The 16654-nt window shown below is 58.0% G+C and overlaps 7 protein-coding genes across 7 annotated transcripts; 2 read left to right on the forward strand and 5 right to left on the reverse strand.

The window, feature by feature from the left end:
* Positions 1 to 821: 821 nt before the first annotated feature.
* On the forward strand, positions 822 to 1682 carry CcaverHIS019_0304840 (uncharacterized protein; the record flags this gene model as incomplete). The annotated part of the gene is made up of 2 exons (XM_060598936.1): positions 822 to 1482; positions 1516 to 1682. 2 exons carry the CDS (start codon positions 822 to 824, stop codon positions 1680 to 1682), a joined length of 828 nt encoding a protein of 275 aa, XP_060455679.1.
* A 306-nt stretch (positions 1683 to 1988) lies between these two features.
* Positions 1989 to 3053, reverse strand: CcaverHIS019_0304850 (uncharacterized protein; the record flags this gene model as incomplete). The annotated part of the gene is made up of 4 exons (XM_060598937.1): positions 1989 to 2143; positions 2176 to 2540; positions 2753 to 2829; positions 2961 to 3053. 4 exons carry the CDS (start codon positions 3051 to 3053, stop codon positions 1989 to 1991), a joined length of 690 nt encoding a protein of 229 aa, XP_060455680.1.
* Positions 3054 to 3275: 222 nt separating this feature from the next.
* On the reverse strand, positions 3276 to 4371 carry CcaverHIS019_0304860 (uncharacterized protein; the record flags this gene model as incomplete). The annotated part of the gene is made up of 3 exons (XM_060598938.1): positions 3276 to 3760; positions 3829 to 4283; positions 4319 to 4371. 3 exons carry the CDS (start codon positions 4369 to 4371, stop codon positions 3276 to 3278), a joined length of 993 nt encoding a protein of 330 aa, XP_060455681.1.
* Positions 4372 to 4617: 246 nt separating this feature from the next.
* Positions 4618 to 5912, reverse strand: CcaverHIS019_0304870 (uncharacterized protein; the record flags this gene model as incomplete). The annotated part of the gene is made up of 3 exons (XM_060598939.1): positions 4618 to 4927; positions 5191 to 5477; positions 5709 to 5912. 3 exons carry the CDS (start codon positions 5910 to 5912, stop codon positions 4618 to 4620), a joined length of 801 nt encoding a protein of 266 aa, XP_060455682.1.
* Positions 5913 to 6748: 836 nt separating this feature from the next.
* CcaverHIS019_0304880 (uncharacterized protein) lies at positions 6749 to 10549 on the reverse strand (the record flags this gene model as incomplete). Its single annotated transcript, XM_060598940.1, has 5 exons — positions 6749 to 8250; positions 8293 to 9408; positions 10112 to 10131; positions 10300 to 10377; positions 10512 to 10549. 5 exons carry the CDS (start codon positions 10547 to 10549, stop codon positions 6749 to 6751), a joined length of 2754 nt encoding a protein of 917 aa, XP_060455683.1.
* Positions 10550 to 11143: 594 nt separating this feature from the next.
* On the forward strand, positions 11144 to 14108 carry GEF1 (uncharacterized protein; the record flags this gene model as incomplete). Its single annotated transcript, XM_060598941.1, has 12 exons — positions 11144 to 11256; positions 11292 to 11317; positions 11355 to 11525; positions 11562 to 11767; positions 11803 to 11955; positions 11987 to 12101; positions 12147 to 12238; positions 12275 to 12460; positions 12507 to 12898; positions 12934 to 13117; positions 13155 to 13290; positions 13336 to 14108. The coding sequence occupies 12 exons, from the start codon at positions 11144 to 11146 to the stop codon at positions 14106 to 14108; spliced, it is 2547 nt and encodes an 848-aa protein (XP_060455684.1).
* Positions 14109 to 14342: 234 nt separating this feature from the next.
* On the reverse strand, positions 14343 to 16223 carry CcaverHIS019_0304900 (uncharacterized protein; the record flags this gene model as incomplete). The annotated part of the gene is made up of 1 exon (XM_060598942.1): positions 14343 to 16223. One exon carries the CDS (start codon positions 16221 to 16223, stop codon positions 14343 to 14345), a length of 1881 nt encoding a protein of 626 aa, XP_060455685.1.
* Positions 16224 to 16654: the final 431 nt, after the last annotated feature.

The following is a 16654-nucleotide window of genomic DNA, read 5'->3' on the forward strand; positions in this document are numbered from 1 at the left end:
GTATTCCATTTCAAAGATCTAAACCTACTACATTCTTGTTACCTCCACTCCCTTTTTGATCCCTTTTACTTTCAAAACTGACCTGTGCTTTATTGAAAACTTTGGTGAAAAATGAGACAAAAGTCGATGACGTGTAAATCACGTGAATAAAACGTGGACCACATGTTACTTGTTGGAGGTTTCGGAGGCATTTCATATGAATCCACCTTGATCACTAATCTCACTATTGTCGCGTGGTTTACGCGCGTCTCTGGATGGACGCGTTTGAGTGACTTTGTTGGGTTTGCGTAGGTTTCATGCCCTGATTATGACTCCAGGAATCACTGGAAACAATCCAAAGGTGTCGTCCTTGGACCTCGGTAGCATTGCATACCCAGCGTACGCAGCAGACACAGCATGTGCAACAGACCGTGTCACCCCTCCGAGACCACAGCAGTCCCAGTCCCAAGCAAACGTCAAACACTGGATCCCTGATCCTCACCCCTCCCTTTCAGTCGTGCCGCGACACGGGAAAGGAACAGACAACCTTATTACGACTAGAGTAGTCGTCTCATGCCGTTTTCGGTAGTTCCGCTATACATCGTCCAGTCAGAAACTCAAGTAAACTTGTTGTGTCCCCTCCAGAGCGCGTGTGGCAGTGTCGTTCCGCGGAGTGGCAGCGCGTCGACTTGCCAGTAGCTGGCGACCACCTTTTACGACTCGTCCGTAATAACAACAAGGTCTCGAGCTGTTTCTCACCACCGCTTTTCTATTCAACCACAGGCCAACCCCGGCCCCAACTCCACTCACGCTCGTTACCCACACTCGTTTTCACGTTCGTTATGCGCATCACCGCCCTCCTTGCTCTCCTCCCCATCGTCGCGCTCGCCGAGCACGTCGCGCCTCGCGGCAATGGCGGGGGCCCTGGCCCGTATAACCCTCACTATCGTCCCGGGACTGGTCCTCAGCGCTGGGCCAACACCCGTAAGCGCGGCGGTGAGCACCACGGCGATGGCAAGAAGAAGTGTAAGCCTCGCCCGAAGCCCCAGCATGGAGGCGGTGAGCCTCCCAAGAACGCGGGCGAGCAGGACCAGCCGCAGGACCAGCCGCAGGACCAGCCGCAGGACCAGCCGCAGGACCAACAGCCCTCCCACACTGACGAGTCGCCTTCCCAGACGGAGACCACTCCGGCCTCAGCCGAGTCGCCTTCCCAGACGGAGACCACTCCGGCCTCGGCCGAGTCGACGCCACCTCCGGCCGAGGAGACGCCATCTCCGGAGGACGACAAACCCCAGGACACTCCAGGTGGCGAGACGTACACGGCGAAACGTTCGACGTGGTACGACCCTCCTGCGAGCGGGCAGCCCGGCGCGTGCGGCAAGGACCACACCAAGGACGACAGGATCATTGCCGTCCACCAGGACTTCTTCGACCACTACCAGGGTGCGGTGTCAGGCAACTCGTACGCCAACCCTCTGTGTGGCAAGAAGGTCCTCCTCGAGTGTAAGTGGCCTTGATGCAGGTGGTTGACGTCAGTTAACGGTGCGTCCATGGAGGTGACCATCGAGGACACGTGCCCAACTTGCTTTGACAAGCACGATCTGGACCTCACCGCCGCCGTCTTTGATGAGCTCCACAAGAAGAGCCCCACCCCGGAAAACTCTGGCGAGCTGGACGGCGTCAAGTGGACTATCCTGGGCTAAGACGACATTGGTCGCTGACGTTTTGTCATGCCACTGGTCGTTGATCGTTCATCTCCGGCTCATTTCCGTAACGCCTTTTCTTCGCTGCATGCACACTCGCTGGCGGGTGCGCTCCTGTCTTTATGAATCTTCCTTGCCCCTCGTCGAGTTAGTACGTACGTCAGTGCGTCAGCGCCAACATCTTGGTTGCACTCGGAGCCAGACCCCCTACAGTACATATTACACTCGGTTGGATGAGATGATCAGCACACTCAGTCACTCGCCACTCGCACAAACGTGATCAGGTTCATCCCCCTCGGCTAAGTGCTACTGTACCTTCTTGCTCTTCTCGCGCTTCTCCTTGTTCATGGCCACGATCCGCTGGCTCGCGAGGTTCCGGATACGCTTGTGCAGCGACGGCCGCCAGTTGAAGAGGAAGAAGAGCGCCTCGATGTGGACGAAGAATGGGGCGGTGACGAGTGCTGGGGTCAGCCCTGCTTCTCTTCCTACTCACCCTGCGTGAGGTTGTCGAACAGCGCCGGCGCGCGGCCCTCGTACACAAAGTGGCCGAGGAACTGCCAGAACCAGCCATTGAAAAAGACGGCCAGGCCGAAGGGAAGCGCGCTGGCTTCTGGGCCGAACGCGTACCGCCACGGCAACCACTCGGGCACATGGTTCACGAGGTGGGTGGCGGTGAGGTACATCGTCGTCATGATGGGGAGGTAGGTCACGCCGACGACCTCGTTCAGGATGATGTACCAGATCTGGAACACGAGCGCTAGTACCATCGCTCCGTTCGGCCGGAAGGTAAAGATTGACCCAAGGTCAATGTAGGTGAAGCCCGGGAAGTTGAAGAACGCGAGGAGGATGAGCGAGGACCTGGAGTCAGCTTAGAACGAGGCATGTTGAGGCGTCGCGTGGCGGAGCATAACCGCGCAGTGTGAGGAGGAGCAGCAGCAGCAAGGCGTAGCCTCGTGAAACCGTCCAGTATTCGATCTCGAGAAGCCTCCACTGCCGTCACATGCCTCAATGTGCGAAGCATCGTGTGGGCTCTGGGCTCGGGGCCCGGACGCCCAGTGGAGATCACTCACCACAGAATCTGGGGGATGAAGATAAAGTGGATGAGCTGGTTGGTCTTGTTCGAGTGGTAGGACATGTAGAACGCGAGCTGGCGTTAGCTTGTGAATGGCTAGCTGTGAATGTTGGGGAAGGGGGGGGGGGAGGGGAATAGAGAGTCATGAAACGCAGAGATGATGTGCTGGGACAGCTGCGAGTCCAGGAGCGAGATCGACGACCTACCTCCTTCTCCATCGACTCGCTGGTGCCATCGTCGTCGTCGTCGTCGTCGACGTGGGCTTGAACGGCCTTGTGCTTTGACACGGTCTCGGCCATTGTAGTGAGTGTGTGAGTGATCAAGTGGCAAGTGGTCAGATATACAGTGCGATTGATGACGGATGGATATGGGTGGGCTGATAGGAAAGGGTTGCATGACGAATGCCGCCAGACCGGTGTGGTCATAGCCGACCTCTGCCCCACTCCAACTCTCTTCCTACTCAACTGCCGAATTGCTGCAGGGTAATCAATTGCATCTACAGTACTGCTTATCTACACTGCCTAGCGTCCAACAAGCTTCATGTGGAAGTCGCTGTACCGGTTTCCAGCAGGCTTGGCCTCCTCGATGAGTTTGCGGATCTCGGCCTCCTCCTCAGCGCTCAAGACGACATTACGCGCGGCAAAGTTCTCATCAACTCGCGAGGACGTCTTGGTGCCGGGGATAGGGATTGCTCCCTGTGCCATAACCCAGGCCAAAGAAAGCTGCGCCGGCGTGCATCCCTTCTTCTCGGCCAGGCTTACGAACGCATCAACCAGCTTGAGGTTGGCTGGGAGATGCTCGTTGTCGAAGCGGGGAATAGTCTTTCGGATGTCCCCCTCCTTGAAGTCTGCTGTCGAACGGATCGAACCCGTAAGGACGCCCTTGCCGAGTGGGCTGAAGGCAATGATGGTCACGCCGAGCTCCTTTGCCGTCGCTATGAGGCCGGACTGCTCGTGGTCTGTGAACCAGGGCGAGTACTCGATCTGGAGCGCGTCAATGTGCGCGACTGAGGTTAGCATAAGCTTGGAATCGAGTGGCTGGCACCCTTCCGAGACGTTCCCACTCTAGACTCACTAGCACACGCCTTACGCAGGGTGTCGGCACCGCACTCGCTCAATCCGATGTACTTGGTCTTGCCCTGGTCTTTGAGCTTCTGGAGCGCGCCGATGCTCTCCTCTAGTGGCGTGGTTGGGTCCATGCGGTGGAGGTAGTACAGGTCGGGATAGGAGCCGAGGCGCTCGCGCGTCTTCTCAATGTAGCTCGCAATGTGCTCTGCCTTGTTGGTTGGGTTCATTGAGAATTCGGTTCCGGGAGGGGGCTCGATGTCGAAGCCACATTTGCTCGCGATGAAGAGCTTATCACGGCAGTTGTTCTCCTTGATGAACTGGCCCAGGAGCGTCTCGTTGTGCCCCTTGCCGTAGACTACTGCCGTGTCCCAGAACGTGCAGCCGATGTCAAGGGTGTGCTTGAGCGTCTTCATAGAGGTCGCCTCGTCGGCGGGACCGTAGCCTTGGGAGAGGCCCATGGCACTGATGTCAGCTGGCGAAGTCGTTGTGGCACTTACCCGAAGCCCGGGACGGGCACCTGGATGTCCTGGAAGGCAAGAGTCTTCGGCATTGTGGTTCAAGTTGAGTGTGCGAGACTAAGGTGAGAGTGAGTGATGCTGTTGAGAGCTGCTGAGAGATAGAGGGGAAGAGCAGCCTGCAGCCCGTCTTTAAGTATCACGCTCTCGGTTCCGTACTCCCATGACATGGTGACATCTCTGGTGGAGGTGGAGGCCGGAGAATCCCCGCCCAACCTCACCGGTCGCCGGTGACCGGTTCTTTGCTGTAACTACAACCTCGCCGGTGGGTACATTGCGCCTTACAGGACCACCGGCGGCCCAGACTTCGGGCCCGAATACGCACGAGCGCGCATGGGGTGGCACGGCGGCGGTGGAGGCGGCGTCGTGGGCCATTGTGCCAGCGTCATGTCCCGAAACTGCTGGGCGGCAGATGGGCCCCACATGTCTTCAACCGAAGCCAGTGTGCGCAGGCTGGGCGCACTATACGCCGAGTTGCGGGTCATCATACTCTCCCGCTCCTCTGGAACCGGAGACAGAGAGCGGTGTGTATGCGTGAAGACTGTGTCGAATTCAAGCTGGGGAGCTATGGCACCGAATGAGGAGGTGGAGCTGAAGTGAGCAAGCAAGCACAACGAGAGGTCAAGTGTCCCTTCAGAGCGGACATTGCAAGCGAAGTGGGTTAGAGCCGGAGAGGCGAGGGGGAAGTGGAGGAGCAGGATGTCTGGCAGTGGTGGAGTGGTGGAGGGGGGACAAGGTGGAGGACGGTGAGGTCATGGTGGAGGCCGGCAACCTCGGACATCTCGGAAGACATCCCGTCGCCACAAATACAGTCTGCAAGAATCTCCCTCCCGTTAATACCGCTATGAACGCACCTTGCGTCGTCCTCGTACTCTTCCTCGTCAGGTGGGCCAACACACACGCCATCACCGACCTCGTGGCGCGGTGGGAGAGGAGGCGGACCGCGCGAATCGGGGCTCCCACTCGACCTGCTAGGCGAGTATGGTGGGAGTGTGCTGATGTGTGTGCCGCTACTCTGTCCGTCGGTCGCGGTGCTATTGACGCTCTTCAAGCTCCCTTTAGCCTTGACCTCGCGAACAGGTACTGGCGCAGGCTCCAGGACGGGGACCGAGCGCTTCTTGCGTTTGTAGATGCGATAGGCCTGGTGTGAGTGGGCGTGCGTCAGAAATAGGGATCGCAGCGAGAGAGTGGACACGGCGAGGAAGCAGAAAAAGAGGGAGGGTGCAGAGTCACAGAGTGTGTCGCCGAGGCGAGGACTAGAGGTGTTCGTGAGACGAGCAAGGTCGCACATGTCTGGCGGGCGGAGCTCGATTGCCCCTTTCCCGCCCCTTTCCCGCTCTCAAAGGGTGCCAATGTCGCCAAGCCGACTTACCACGAACACCAGCAGACCAAGAACCACTACGGCGACCGGCACCGCGATGGCAAGGATGAGGGTGAGTTTGTCCTTTCCCCCAGACTGGGCGGATCTCGATGGGGCAGCATGCCGCTCCGCCGCGCACGCTGGCTGCGATGGGTCACAGCTCGCACAGTTAGGGCAGTTGACTGCGATCGCGCCGTCAAGAGGGACGAGGGGCATGGTGGGCAAGCTTGTGGGCTTGCGGGTTTTCGAGCCTGTGAGAAGGCGGGGGGAAGGGGAAAGAGGGCGGGAGGGCTCGGCCCTCAAGGGGGTATAGGCCTCTGGCGCAGACGACGAAAGGTAGTAATGTGGCGGAGTCGGAATTGTGAGGGAGAGGAGTGGAGAAGAGGGGAGCGTGTACGGACAACGAACGGTCGAGTGATGAAGGAAGGAGACAGTGACGAGCGGATAATCGCGGACGAGTGGAATTGAATCATCGTTAAGAGGTGGTGCGAGAGCACAGACCCATCCTTTATACTGGCAAGTCCTTGATATCCCTCACGCCCACGCCTTCACTTACCCCGGATTTTTACAATGCAAACGCGTGCTTGTTCACATTCTCCAATACCCATACCTCTATTCAAGGATGCATACTTGTAGGCCCCATGGGCAGGAGCAGGCCCCAGCCAACAACAGTTTGTCCCATGTGGGGTGCGCCACATACCGCTAGCAAGCGCGAAACAATGGTGAACCCTCGAATATGCATGTGAGGGGACACCATGCCAAGGCAACCTCTCAACAGCGGTACTTCTGTTTCTGGGACACATACATACTTACTACGGAAGAGAAGCCTGGATCCGTCGCTGGAATGGAAGACTCAAATATCAACAACGCACAGCTGTGCTAGATGTGCACGCCCGGAATACACAGGGTAAGAGAATTGCCATATCATCGGTCAACAATGCCAAATGCAGATGCACAATGCTACGGTCATGCTACGATGAGATTCTATGGTACTGCGAGGAAAGAACGCGGTGGGTCTCTATTTTGGGATGCTTCTTGCTTGCGTGCTTGGACTACCTGCGCTCATGGAGGAACGTGCACGTCTCGCCTTGCTTGCAATCGCCTATGAGCCAGAACTTGCACGGTCTCGTGCGGTACGGTGCGCCTGGGCGGCCGGCAGCGCCCCACTGTCCCCGCCCGCCCTGAGACGGCCGTGCAGGCTGGGGAATAAAGCCAGGTGCGCGCGACTGGTCCCAGCGGCTTCCCGAGGTCTGGGGCGTGTAGCCCTGTTGCTGTGCGTTGGAGCCTTGCGAGCCGTAGTTTTGGGACTGGGACTGGGACTGGGACTGGTAGCTCTGACCCTGGTAGCTCGAAGACTGGCCCTGCGGCTGGAAGCTTGAGGACTGGTAGGACGATTGCGTGGGCTGGTAGCCGTAGCCGTGGTTCTGGTTCTGGTTGTAGTCGTAACCATAAGAGGAGGGTGGGGTGGCTTGAACCGGCACGGTAGGCGCCGCAGGCGTCAAGTTCGGGAGGTTGAGCTTGCTCAGGAGGTCGGAAACCGAGTTGGCGGCGATGGGCGCGGCGGGTGTTGGAACAGGCGGGGCGTCCGCCGGTGCGGGACTGCCTGGGTAGTGGCGCCGCATGTTCATCTGGATAGTTGTGGCGTCTTGTACAACTGTGCGCACGCTAATATCGTCGGGAGTGATAGGCTCCTGGCCAGGCACGTAAGAGCTCGCGAGAATGGCGCGTTCGCGGGCCTCCTGAGCCTCCGCCTCGGGAGAAGGCTGCGTGAGACCGATCTCTGGCGCGTCGTACGGCGCTGGTCCCGCCCAGTCCATTGCGACCTCTACTTCGTCGTACACCCGGTGGTGCATGACGTTGCCCTCGGCACGGTTCATGTCCTGCATCGACCGGCCAGCCGCACCTTCTTCCATTCTCCACGGCGCCGGCTCCAGCTCGTGCGCCGCCTCGACAAACTCGCGGACGGCGACAAGCGGCCGTTCGCCCGCAGGGTTGTAGCCCGGAGCGTTGTCCACCCAACGCACAGTGTGTCCCTTGCGGTTGACCTTTTCCTTCTTCGGCTCAGGACGCAGATCAGGCTTATTGTCCTTCATGGGGGACGGGGACACTGGGCCGTTCTTCAGCCGGCTCATAGTGCTCGCGAGTAGAGAGCCACCCGGCGGGCGCGCTGGGCCGGCCGGAGCGTTGGGCGTCTGTAAGGGTGCTGGACGCTTCTTGATCGCAGGCATACCACGCAGGTTCGGGATCTTCGGCTTCGTGTCCGTCTTTGGCGGGCCAGAGAAGAACGACATACTCGACGGCTTGCCCACGGATGGCTTCACGTCAGGCTTGGCACCTGGTCGGGTAGGTGGCTTGACACCTGGTTTCGCCATAGGCTTCATCGTGGGCTTTACATCGGGCTTGATGGCGGTCTTGCGCTTCTTGGCGGTGCGTTCATCCTCGGACGACGAGTCGTCGTCGTCGCTGAGGCGCCGGCCCTTGCGCATCAAGTCGTCCTGGACGTAGTTGAAGTAGCGGTTGTACGCGCGCTCGATTGTGGGCATCGTCTGGAGGCCTGACACGTTAGCGCAGCTCGAATCAACACCAATGCACTAACCTGCTTCTTCCGACTTGTCGCGTAGCTGCGCCGTCAACTCCTTCACATTAAACTCTTCTATCAAGTCCACAGGCATATTCGTGCGGGCGAGGATATTGAACATGTTTGCGATACCAAGCTCATATGTCTTGGGGTCCGCGATCATGAGCTTGACCCAGCGCACAAGAACCTCGGTGTAGTACTCGTCGTCTGCCAGCTTGCGAAGATACGTGTTCGAGACACCCTGCTGAAGGGCGTCGAGGACCAGGAGGAGCTGTTGTGGAGTTGGTTTGAAGAGAGGTCGACTCTCCGTGTCATCATCCTCCTCTCGACGGCTACGGAAATACTTGAAAAGCAGCCCAGGTCGCTCGCGCTGCAGCGAGCCGGCGGTGAGGAGAGGTGCGAGTGACCCGAGTTCAGGGTTGTTGGGTATGGCGGGCCCAGACCATGTATGCTTGCTTGATGACGCCGCCGCAGATACTGGACGCTTGGCGGGACGTTGAGGAGCTTGGTAAAAGGAGGAAGAGTCGGCAACCTCTGCCGAACTCACGCGAGGAGGGATGAAGTCTGGGGACACGCGCGGGACGGCCACGGCACGGCTAACGGTGTCAACCACTGCAATGGGTCGTGCGGCCTGCGCGGTATGTCCCTTTCCAAGATTGTCAAACGGCGATGGTTCCTCATCCTGTAAAAGTCGGTCACGTGCTGGCGACTTTGGGCTGTTGTCGCCAGGAAGGTCGACCACAGCAAGCGGGGCATTGGGAGCAACGTGCTGGTAAGAAGGCGCATACGGGTTTGGCCACATGAGCGTAGAGGTTGAGGCAACTGGTTGGTACTGGGGCTGAGGCTGCATGTGCTGGGGCTGAGGCTGCATATGCTGGGGCTGGGGCTGCATATGCTGGGGCTGAAGGTGCATCTGCTGGGGCTCAAGGTGCATCGGGTGCGATATCGTACCATTTGAGAACTGAACGCCACCACTGGGGCCAGCAAGCGCGTTGCCGTAAACCTGACCCTGGTGCACCTGGTTAACCTGCATGTTTATAGGCTTGGACTGGATGGTGTTCATGTTGACGAAGCCTGTTTCTTGTTGGATCGTGGGCTGTTGTTGCTGGTACGCGTTCTGGGTGACCATGTTGTCTATTACGTCAGCGAGTGCCACAAAGGAAGAAAGAGGAGCGGGAGCAAATGGGGGAAGGGGGATTGAACAGGCACGGAAAGGGGGAAAAAATAGGCATGACGTGGCGTTGAGGATCTGGAGAAAGGCGTGCCAAAATGGCATGACGTGTCTCAGGGTGGAACCAATTAAGCCGTCGAGCTCGATCCGGATATTCAGAGACAAAGTGGCTTGCGATTGGAATGGGGTTGGGCGGTAGTTGGTACCACAATAGCTTTTCAAAGGCAGAGCGCATAGATGCCCAATGCCTTTGACAAAAGACTAAAGCAATGGCCATTACTCAGTAGAGCGCAACAAACTCCGACCTAGAGGCACGAGCCGTCGTCACCCACCACCCACCACCCCTTGACAGTGTACACACCATAGTGGTACACCGCATCCCGCAGCATTATCGCCTCAAGCCTGCAATGTCTCTCACAGCCTCCATGCCCGTGCCCGTGCCCGTGCCCGCGCCCAAGCCATGCTGGTTGCCACAGATCCAAGACAGACCTGGACATACGTCCAAGGGTTCTCGGCCACAAGTGTCCGCTCCCGTTCTCGCAAGCCTGTGGCTGCATTCTGGTAGTGTTCTCAAACGTAATGCCATGTTCATACTTTCCCATGCCTCATTCCAAAGGCAGATTCGATGCCTTATTTGCATAGACCCCAAGGGTCCATGACACTTACTGTACAGCCCTGGTGCAATGCTGGATGGCTGCGCTTGTTGCTGTTGCGGCGGTTGAAACAAGACTGGTTGAGCTTGAGCTTGAGTGGTTGGCGCTTGAGCTACGTTAAACATCCCAGGGTTCTGGGCAGCTTGCAGTGCAACTGCTTCCGACATGCCCTTTAGGACGTTGGATCTCCAGCGGACCCACTCCTGTTGTGATTGGTTTTGCAGTGGAGGGTGGTCGTTTAGTTGCTGCTGCAGCCACGCGGCGAGATGCGGCACGTGCCTGTCGGTGGCAAGTGTGGTTTTGGGGCGAGGTAGAGGCGAGAGTGACGAAACGGAGGAGAGTGTTCAAGAGTTGATGTGCGTGGGAGGGGCGCGTAAGTTGTAGGGCACACAGACTAGATGGATGATGCGTACGCGTACTGCTGTGGCAACGATCCAAAGTTGCTGGCCATGCGTTGAGACAATAGAGGAGAGAATGAGGTTTCGCCGACTGGGGGAACTAGACCACCAAGGTCACGTCTGGGGAGGAACAAAACTACAGACGGGCACGAGACCAACTGTACACGTTGTTGCACCTGCACACTAAGAGGGACAACTGTTGCGCTAATAGCAACAGTGTCTCAGCGATAGGGGAGTGAAGATAAGACGTGTGAAGAGTGGGAAGAGTGAGTGAGTGAGTTGAAGTTGAATCAAGTAAATGGTGATGGTGATCTGATGAGTCAACTCACAATTGCATCAACCCTGAGAGTCTATGGGTGAGACCTTCCTTGGGTGATTACCCTTAAGCCAATAAGCGCGGCGACTTGGCTGTGGCACTTCTGATCCCGCACCTTGGCTCATTCGCCAAGAATCACTAAGCACTCGACCAAAGGCCACGTGCTACTTTGACCTCCACCCAAGTTGATCGTCACTCCTTCTGTCCACGCGCCGTTCCAAGTCTCCACCATCGCCGCCCATATGACAAGAGGGACCTCGTCCAACTTTGGCCCACAGACTCTCATCTCTCTATACTCGCATTCCACTACAATAACAAGGCGGGGCCTGCCATGTCTTATTCTCCAGCCCCCGATGGGCGCGACGAGGAACAGGTTCCCATGGTGACCCCTGCCCGTTCTCCACTACCACCAACTGCCGAGGAGCTTGAGCTGCAACATGTCAAGTACGTCGTGTCCTGTTCAATCAAGCTAATCTCAGGCGATACGATGACTTTAGCACCGTAGGTGAGCTAGATCTTTCACAATCTGCAACTAACCGCAGACTGGGTCCAGGACTCGCTACGCGAGCGGCATCCGTATTCGCAACGTCAGCCCAAGCCAGGGAGTGTGATGGACCGGCTTAACCACCTCGACGGCGTGCTCGGATGGCTGTGGCGCCTCCTCATGCGTGCTCTGGTCGAGGGTGAGAGCTATGTCATCATCACTCTGACCGGTGCGTCTACCCGAATCTTGATCAGACTGACCTCAGGTATCGGGATCGGGCTAAGTGCCGCGCTCATGTCGATCATGACAGCTTGGCTCGCCGACCTCAAACTTGGGCGGTGTTCGACTGGTTGGTGGCTCAGTCGCAAGTTCTGCTGTCTCGAGGTCGCGGACGAAGGCGAGAGCTGTGAGGAGTGGAGCCGTTGGGGCATGTTCCAGCCGTTCCCTTGGATCGCCTACGTCATGTACGCGGTGAGCAATCTTCACGCTGCTAAAGCTGACTCCAGGCGATGTTTGCATTCACAGCGGCTTACCTCGTGCGCAACTTTGCCCCGTATGCCGCGGGTTCGGGTATCTCGGAGATCAAGTGCATTCTCGGCGGGTTCATTATCAAGGGATATCTCGGGCTCGAGACCCTCATCCTCAAGGCCTTGACCCTGGTGAGTCTTGCTGAGGCATTACTGATTACAGCCTCTCGCTATCGGATCAGGTCTTGCTCTCGGCAAGGAGGGTCCTTCCGTCCACGTCGCGTGTGCCGTCGGCAACGTGGTCGCACGACTATTTCCTCGGTATCGCGACAGCCAACGTGAGTTGCTTGTCGACCTTACCTCTCCGCCAGGCTGACATTCAGTCAAGATGCGTGAGATCTTAACCGCGTCAAGTGCTGCTGGTGTCGCTGTCGCCTTCGGATCGCCGATCGGCGGCGTGTTGTTCTCGATTGAGGTAATCTCTGGAAGTCCCGATGTCGACTAACATCAGGAAATGAACCAGGCCTTTTCAACAAGGACTATGTGGCGCAGCTTTATATGTGCCTTGGTCGCGACGTTCACACTGGCCTCGGTCGACCCATTCCGGACCGGCAAGCTTGTCCTGTTCCAAGTCTCGTACGACCGAGACTGGCACTACTTCGAGATCCCGGCATACATACTGATCGGTGTTTTTGGCGTGAGTCCAGCTGTTGTCTTTCGGCGCCAGGCTGGCTAACATACAGGGCTGCTACGGTGCGTTCGTGTCAAAGTTCAACATCCAGGTTGCTGCGTTCCGACGCAAGCACCTCGCGACACACGGTGTCGCCGAAGCCGTCATCCTGGCTACGATTACCGCCTTCATCTCCTACCTGAACCGCTTCCTGCGCATCGACATGACAGAGATGATGTCGATCCTTTTCCGCGAGTGCGAGGGCGGCGGTGACACCGACGGCCTTTGTCAGGCCTCCTCGCAATGGAGCGTTGTCAACTCGCTCCTCATCGCGAGCATCCTCCGCACCGGCTTCATCATCGTCACATACGGCTGTAAGGTGCCGGCTGGTATCTTCGTGCCGTCCATGGCTGTCGGCGCAACGTTTGGCCGCATGGTCGGCATCATCGTCAAGGCCATTCAACAGTGAGCATGGTGTGTGGATCGAGAGCTAATTGCAGGGCAAATCCCAACGCTCCTTGGTTCGCTGCCGCGTGTCTGCCTGACCAGCCGTGCATCACGCCAGGGACGTATGCGTTCCTCGGTGCAGGCGCAGCCCTCGGCGGCATCACTGGCCTCACTGTTACTGTTGTGGTCATCATGTTCGAACTCACCGGGGCATTGACCTACATCCTTCCCACTATGGTGAGCTGGCTGTTGCGAGGCTATCGGCTGACACCAGATTGTCGTCCTCGTCACCAAGGCTGTCAACGACCAGATTGGCAAGGGCGGCATCGCGGAACAGATGATTCGCTTCAACGGCTTCCCATTCTTGGAGAAGGAAGACGCCGAGTCTGGAAAGTCGCTCCTTGAGCCAAGTGAGTGGACTGCTGCTGTTATCCATTGGCCTACACTGACATCAGTCTCACACATCATGCGCAAGGACATTGTCGTCATGCCGTCCGACGGCCTTTCACTGGCAGAACTGAGCGAGATTGTCCAGAGCACCGAGTACCAGGGATACCCCGTCGTCCGCTCCTCGGTAGACCGCACAATAAAGGGCTTCATCCGCAAGAACGACTTGCGATACGCGCTCGACCGCGCGCGGCGAAACTATAAACTCTCCCCTGACGCGCTGTGCACGTTCTCCGAGTCCGCGGACGCGCAAGGTGACGATTCGGGCCTCCTTCCCCATCCCAACGTCGTGGTGCCTGACGTCGCGTACGGTTCAGAGGTGCATACCGTCGACTTTGGACAATTCGTGGACGAGACTCCGCTAAACGTACCACCCAAGATGCCGCTCGAGATCGTCCTCCAGTTATTCCGCCGTATGGGACCCCGTGTCATCTTAGTCAACCACGAGGGCAAACTTGCAGGCATGGTGACGATCAAGGACCTGCTGCGACATGAGGCAGGCGAGAAGGCTGCACAGGAGGTGGCCGCCGCCGCCGCTGTCGCGGACACAGGCCACCAGCGCTCGAGTTCGTGGGGCGAGTGGGCCCCTACACCAGACTCGCGCGGTGGCGGGAGACTTGAGGGGCTCCTCGAGGACGGACTGGTGTGGGCTCAGACGCACGGCGTAGGTGTCGTCAACGAGGTGATTTCACGTGTGCGCAGCGCCCGTCCTGGCGCGATGCGAGTTAGCCGCGAGTCATATTCGTTTGAGATGAACGACGACGGACGACGGAGCGGGTAACGTGGACTGCCCTGTCGTAGATTCTAGACATGCATGACTGTAATTCCTAATGCATCAAGATTTCGTTTCCAAGACTAACGACTAAGACTAACGATAGTGCCTTGGGCCTCTCAGCTACTGTACCCAAAATACTACAAACATGCCCGATTAGATCTCGGAGTTGCACGACCGGGCTACGGAGTCTTGCTCAACGTATGCTAGACGGCGAATCTACTTGAGTGGAGGGCTGCGTAGCTAGCTGCTCCCGACCCAGTAGTTGTAGTTGTATGCCGTTGGCGTGGTCGTGAATGAGTACTGTGCGCCCGCGCTAAACGTCACGACGCGCTGTCCGCCGCGCTCGATAGTACCGCCAATGGTGCCAGGCGCGAGAGGCATCTTGATCTTGCTTAGTCCAGCGGGAACCGAGAAGGACATGGAGTTGCCCCCAGACGTGAGGGTAGCGACTGATGGGGCGGTAGCGAACACGACTGCGTAGAGGTTATCGTCGGTCCAGTCGTAGCCGGTCGGGCGTCCAACCGGATCGGGCGCTTGAGCGCGCGCAGCGTGCGGTCGTGCCCAGAGGATGATTTGGTCCTTGTCGACCCGAGGGTAGGAACCCGTCTTGTACGCCGTTGCGTAGTATTTTGTAATCGGGGCTAGGGCGGAGTGGTCGAACCCATTGACCCATCGTTCCGAGGTGGCGGGAAGAGAACCCCGGATAGGGCCGATGTACGAGCTCTCTCCGTAGTCGTTCCAAGTGAGGATTTCGGTCATGGTGCTGACACCGCGCTGGGCAATGATCTGTTCCCAGCGGGTGCAATACAACCAGTTGTCGGAGCGGTAGATCCAGTTCTTGTTCCATGAATTTACGCCGAAATGGGTGAAGAAGAAGGGCGACACGGCCGTCATGTACGTCTTTCCACCAAGACCTGCGCGATAGGCTACATCCGTAGCCGTGTCAATTTCTTTGTTGCCGACAGGCCACGCAGAGTTCCAGTTGAGCTCGCCGTCCATCCACGTGAGCTTGGAGAAGTCGGCCGGGTTCATAAACACGGACGGGATGAAGAAAATCTTGACGCCTGCCCTCACGAGGGGATCCACAAACATTGTCTGCCATCCGGCGTTTGTGCCTGTGCCGAAAGTACAGTCCGAGCCAGCAAAGGTCGAAACTAGGACCTTGCCCCGGTACATTGCCTGTGCGGGGGAAGAGGCAAGTTGCCGCACAAGGTTGACGAGGCGGTTGGCATCGGCAGCCGAACCGCAGGGGAGAGAAGTCATGTCAAGGCTGAGGAACATTTTGAATGATCCGCGTGCTTCGGCGACACGGTAGGCTACGGCGGCCTGATCGGTCTGCCACCCCTCAATGCCGATGTTGAGGGCAAAGCCGTCGATTGCCTGGCTCGCCGCTGCGTTGATGTCGGCTTGCCAGTCGGAATTCGCATAGCTGTATGTATTGCCGACCATGTGGTGCGCCCAGACTAAAGGTTGTTCAGTTGCTGCCGGGACGTTGGGGGGGACGGGTACGACGACGCCCGTCGCGGTGGGGTTGCTGGCAGTGGTGGACTTGGTGGTGGCAGTAGTCGCGGTGGTGGTGGTGGTGGCCTTGGTAGTCGATGAGGGGGAAGAAGTCGTTGGGCAGTTGGAGGGCACCTGTCCGCCTCCCGAGCCTCCGGTGCTCGGGTTCAACTTGTACAGCGAGAGGTACCAAGCCGCACCGCACTTTGTTCCCGGCTCACCTTGGCAGGCCATACTACACACGTCGTCTGGTGCTTTCCTCCCTCCATCGCCAGTCAACGCATTGGCGCAATAACACTCGCCGCCGTACTCTGTACCTGCGATTGAGAAACCTCGGCGCGCGCACTCGGCGATGCAGAAAGACGGCGAGTTCGAAGGCGAGCTGAACCCGAAACCTTGTAGTAACCGCACCCCATTACTCTCGGTGACGCAGCCGTCATAATTCCATCCGGCAGGGAGGACGGCGCGTCTCTCCAAGAGCGGTGGCGGAGGAGATAGTCCAAAGATGTCGCCATAGTATCGTTCCCGCAGAGCCGGCTGGGGCTGGGCGGCTGGGGCCGGCGCAGCCAGTGCGCCGGACACAGAGATAGAGGCGGAGATGAAGAGAGCGGCCAGCGCCATGATCAAAACTGTTAGAGAGCACCTGGCTCGCTGAACGGTGAAAGTGGGTAAGTGGGCCAACAGTCAGTGATGGGCCTATTCTTAAGCTATTCTGGAAAGCAAAAGGATGGGCAGTATACCATTCTTGGCTGAGGTAGTGGCGGAATGGTAGTGGCTAGCATCATCTGTTGGCTAATGTGGCGTCCAGGGTATCAGCTGGCCGGCGTCGCCGGTTGATGCGGTAGAACACAATGTGTCAGTTGTAGGTTTGTCTCGCTCAGGTCATGCGCCGCTGTTGCTGGCGTCATGCCGTGAGGGTATGTTTGAATTGTAATGACCTATGGACGGGCCAGCGCCTCCTCGGCACGGCCTTCGGGGATGGGCTTTATCTGGCCCTGCGATGAGATGAGAGATTGATTACGAGATGGTCATCAGCTTGGCAAGATGGATGC

The sequence above is a fragment of the Cutaneotrichosporon cavernicola genome (assembly GCF_030864355.1).
Source record: "Cutaneotrichosporon cavernicola HIS019 DNA, chromosome: 3".
Lineage (NCBI taxonomy): Eukaryota > Fungi > Basidiomycota > Tremellomycetes > Trichosporonales > Trichosporonaceae > Cutaneotrichosporon > Cutaneotrichosporon cavernicola.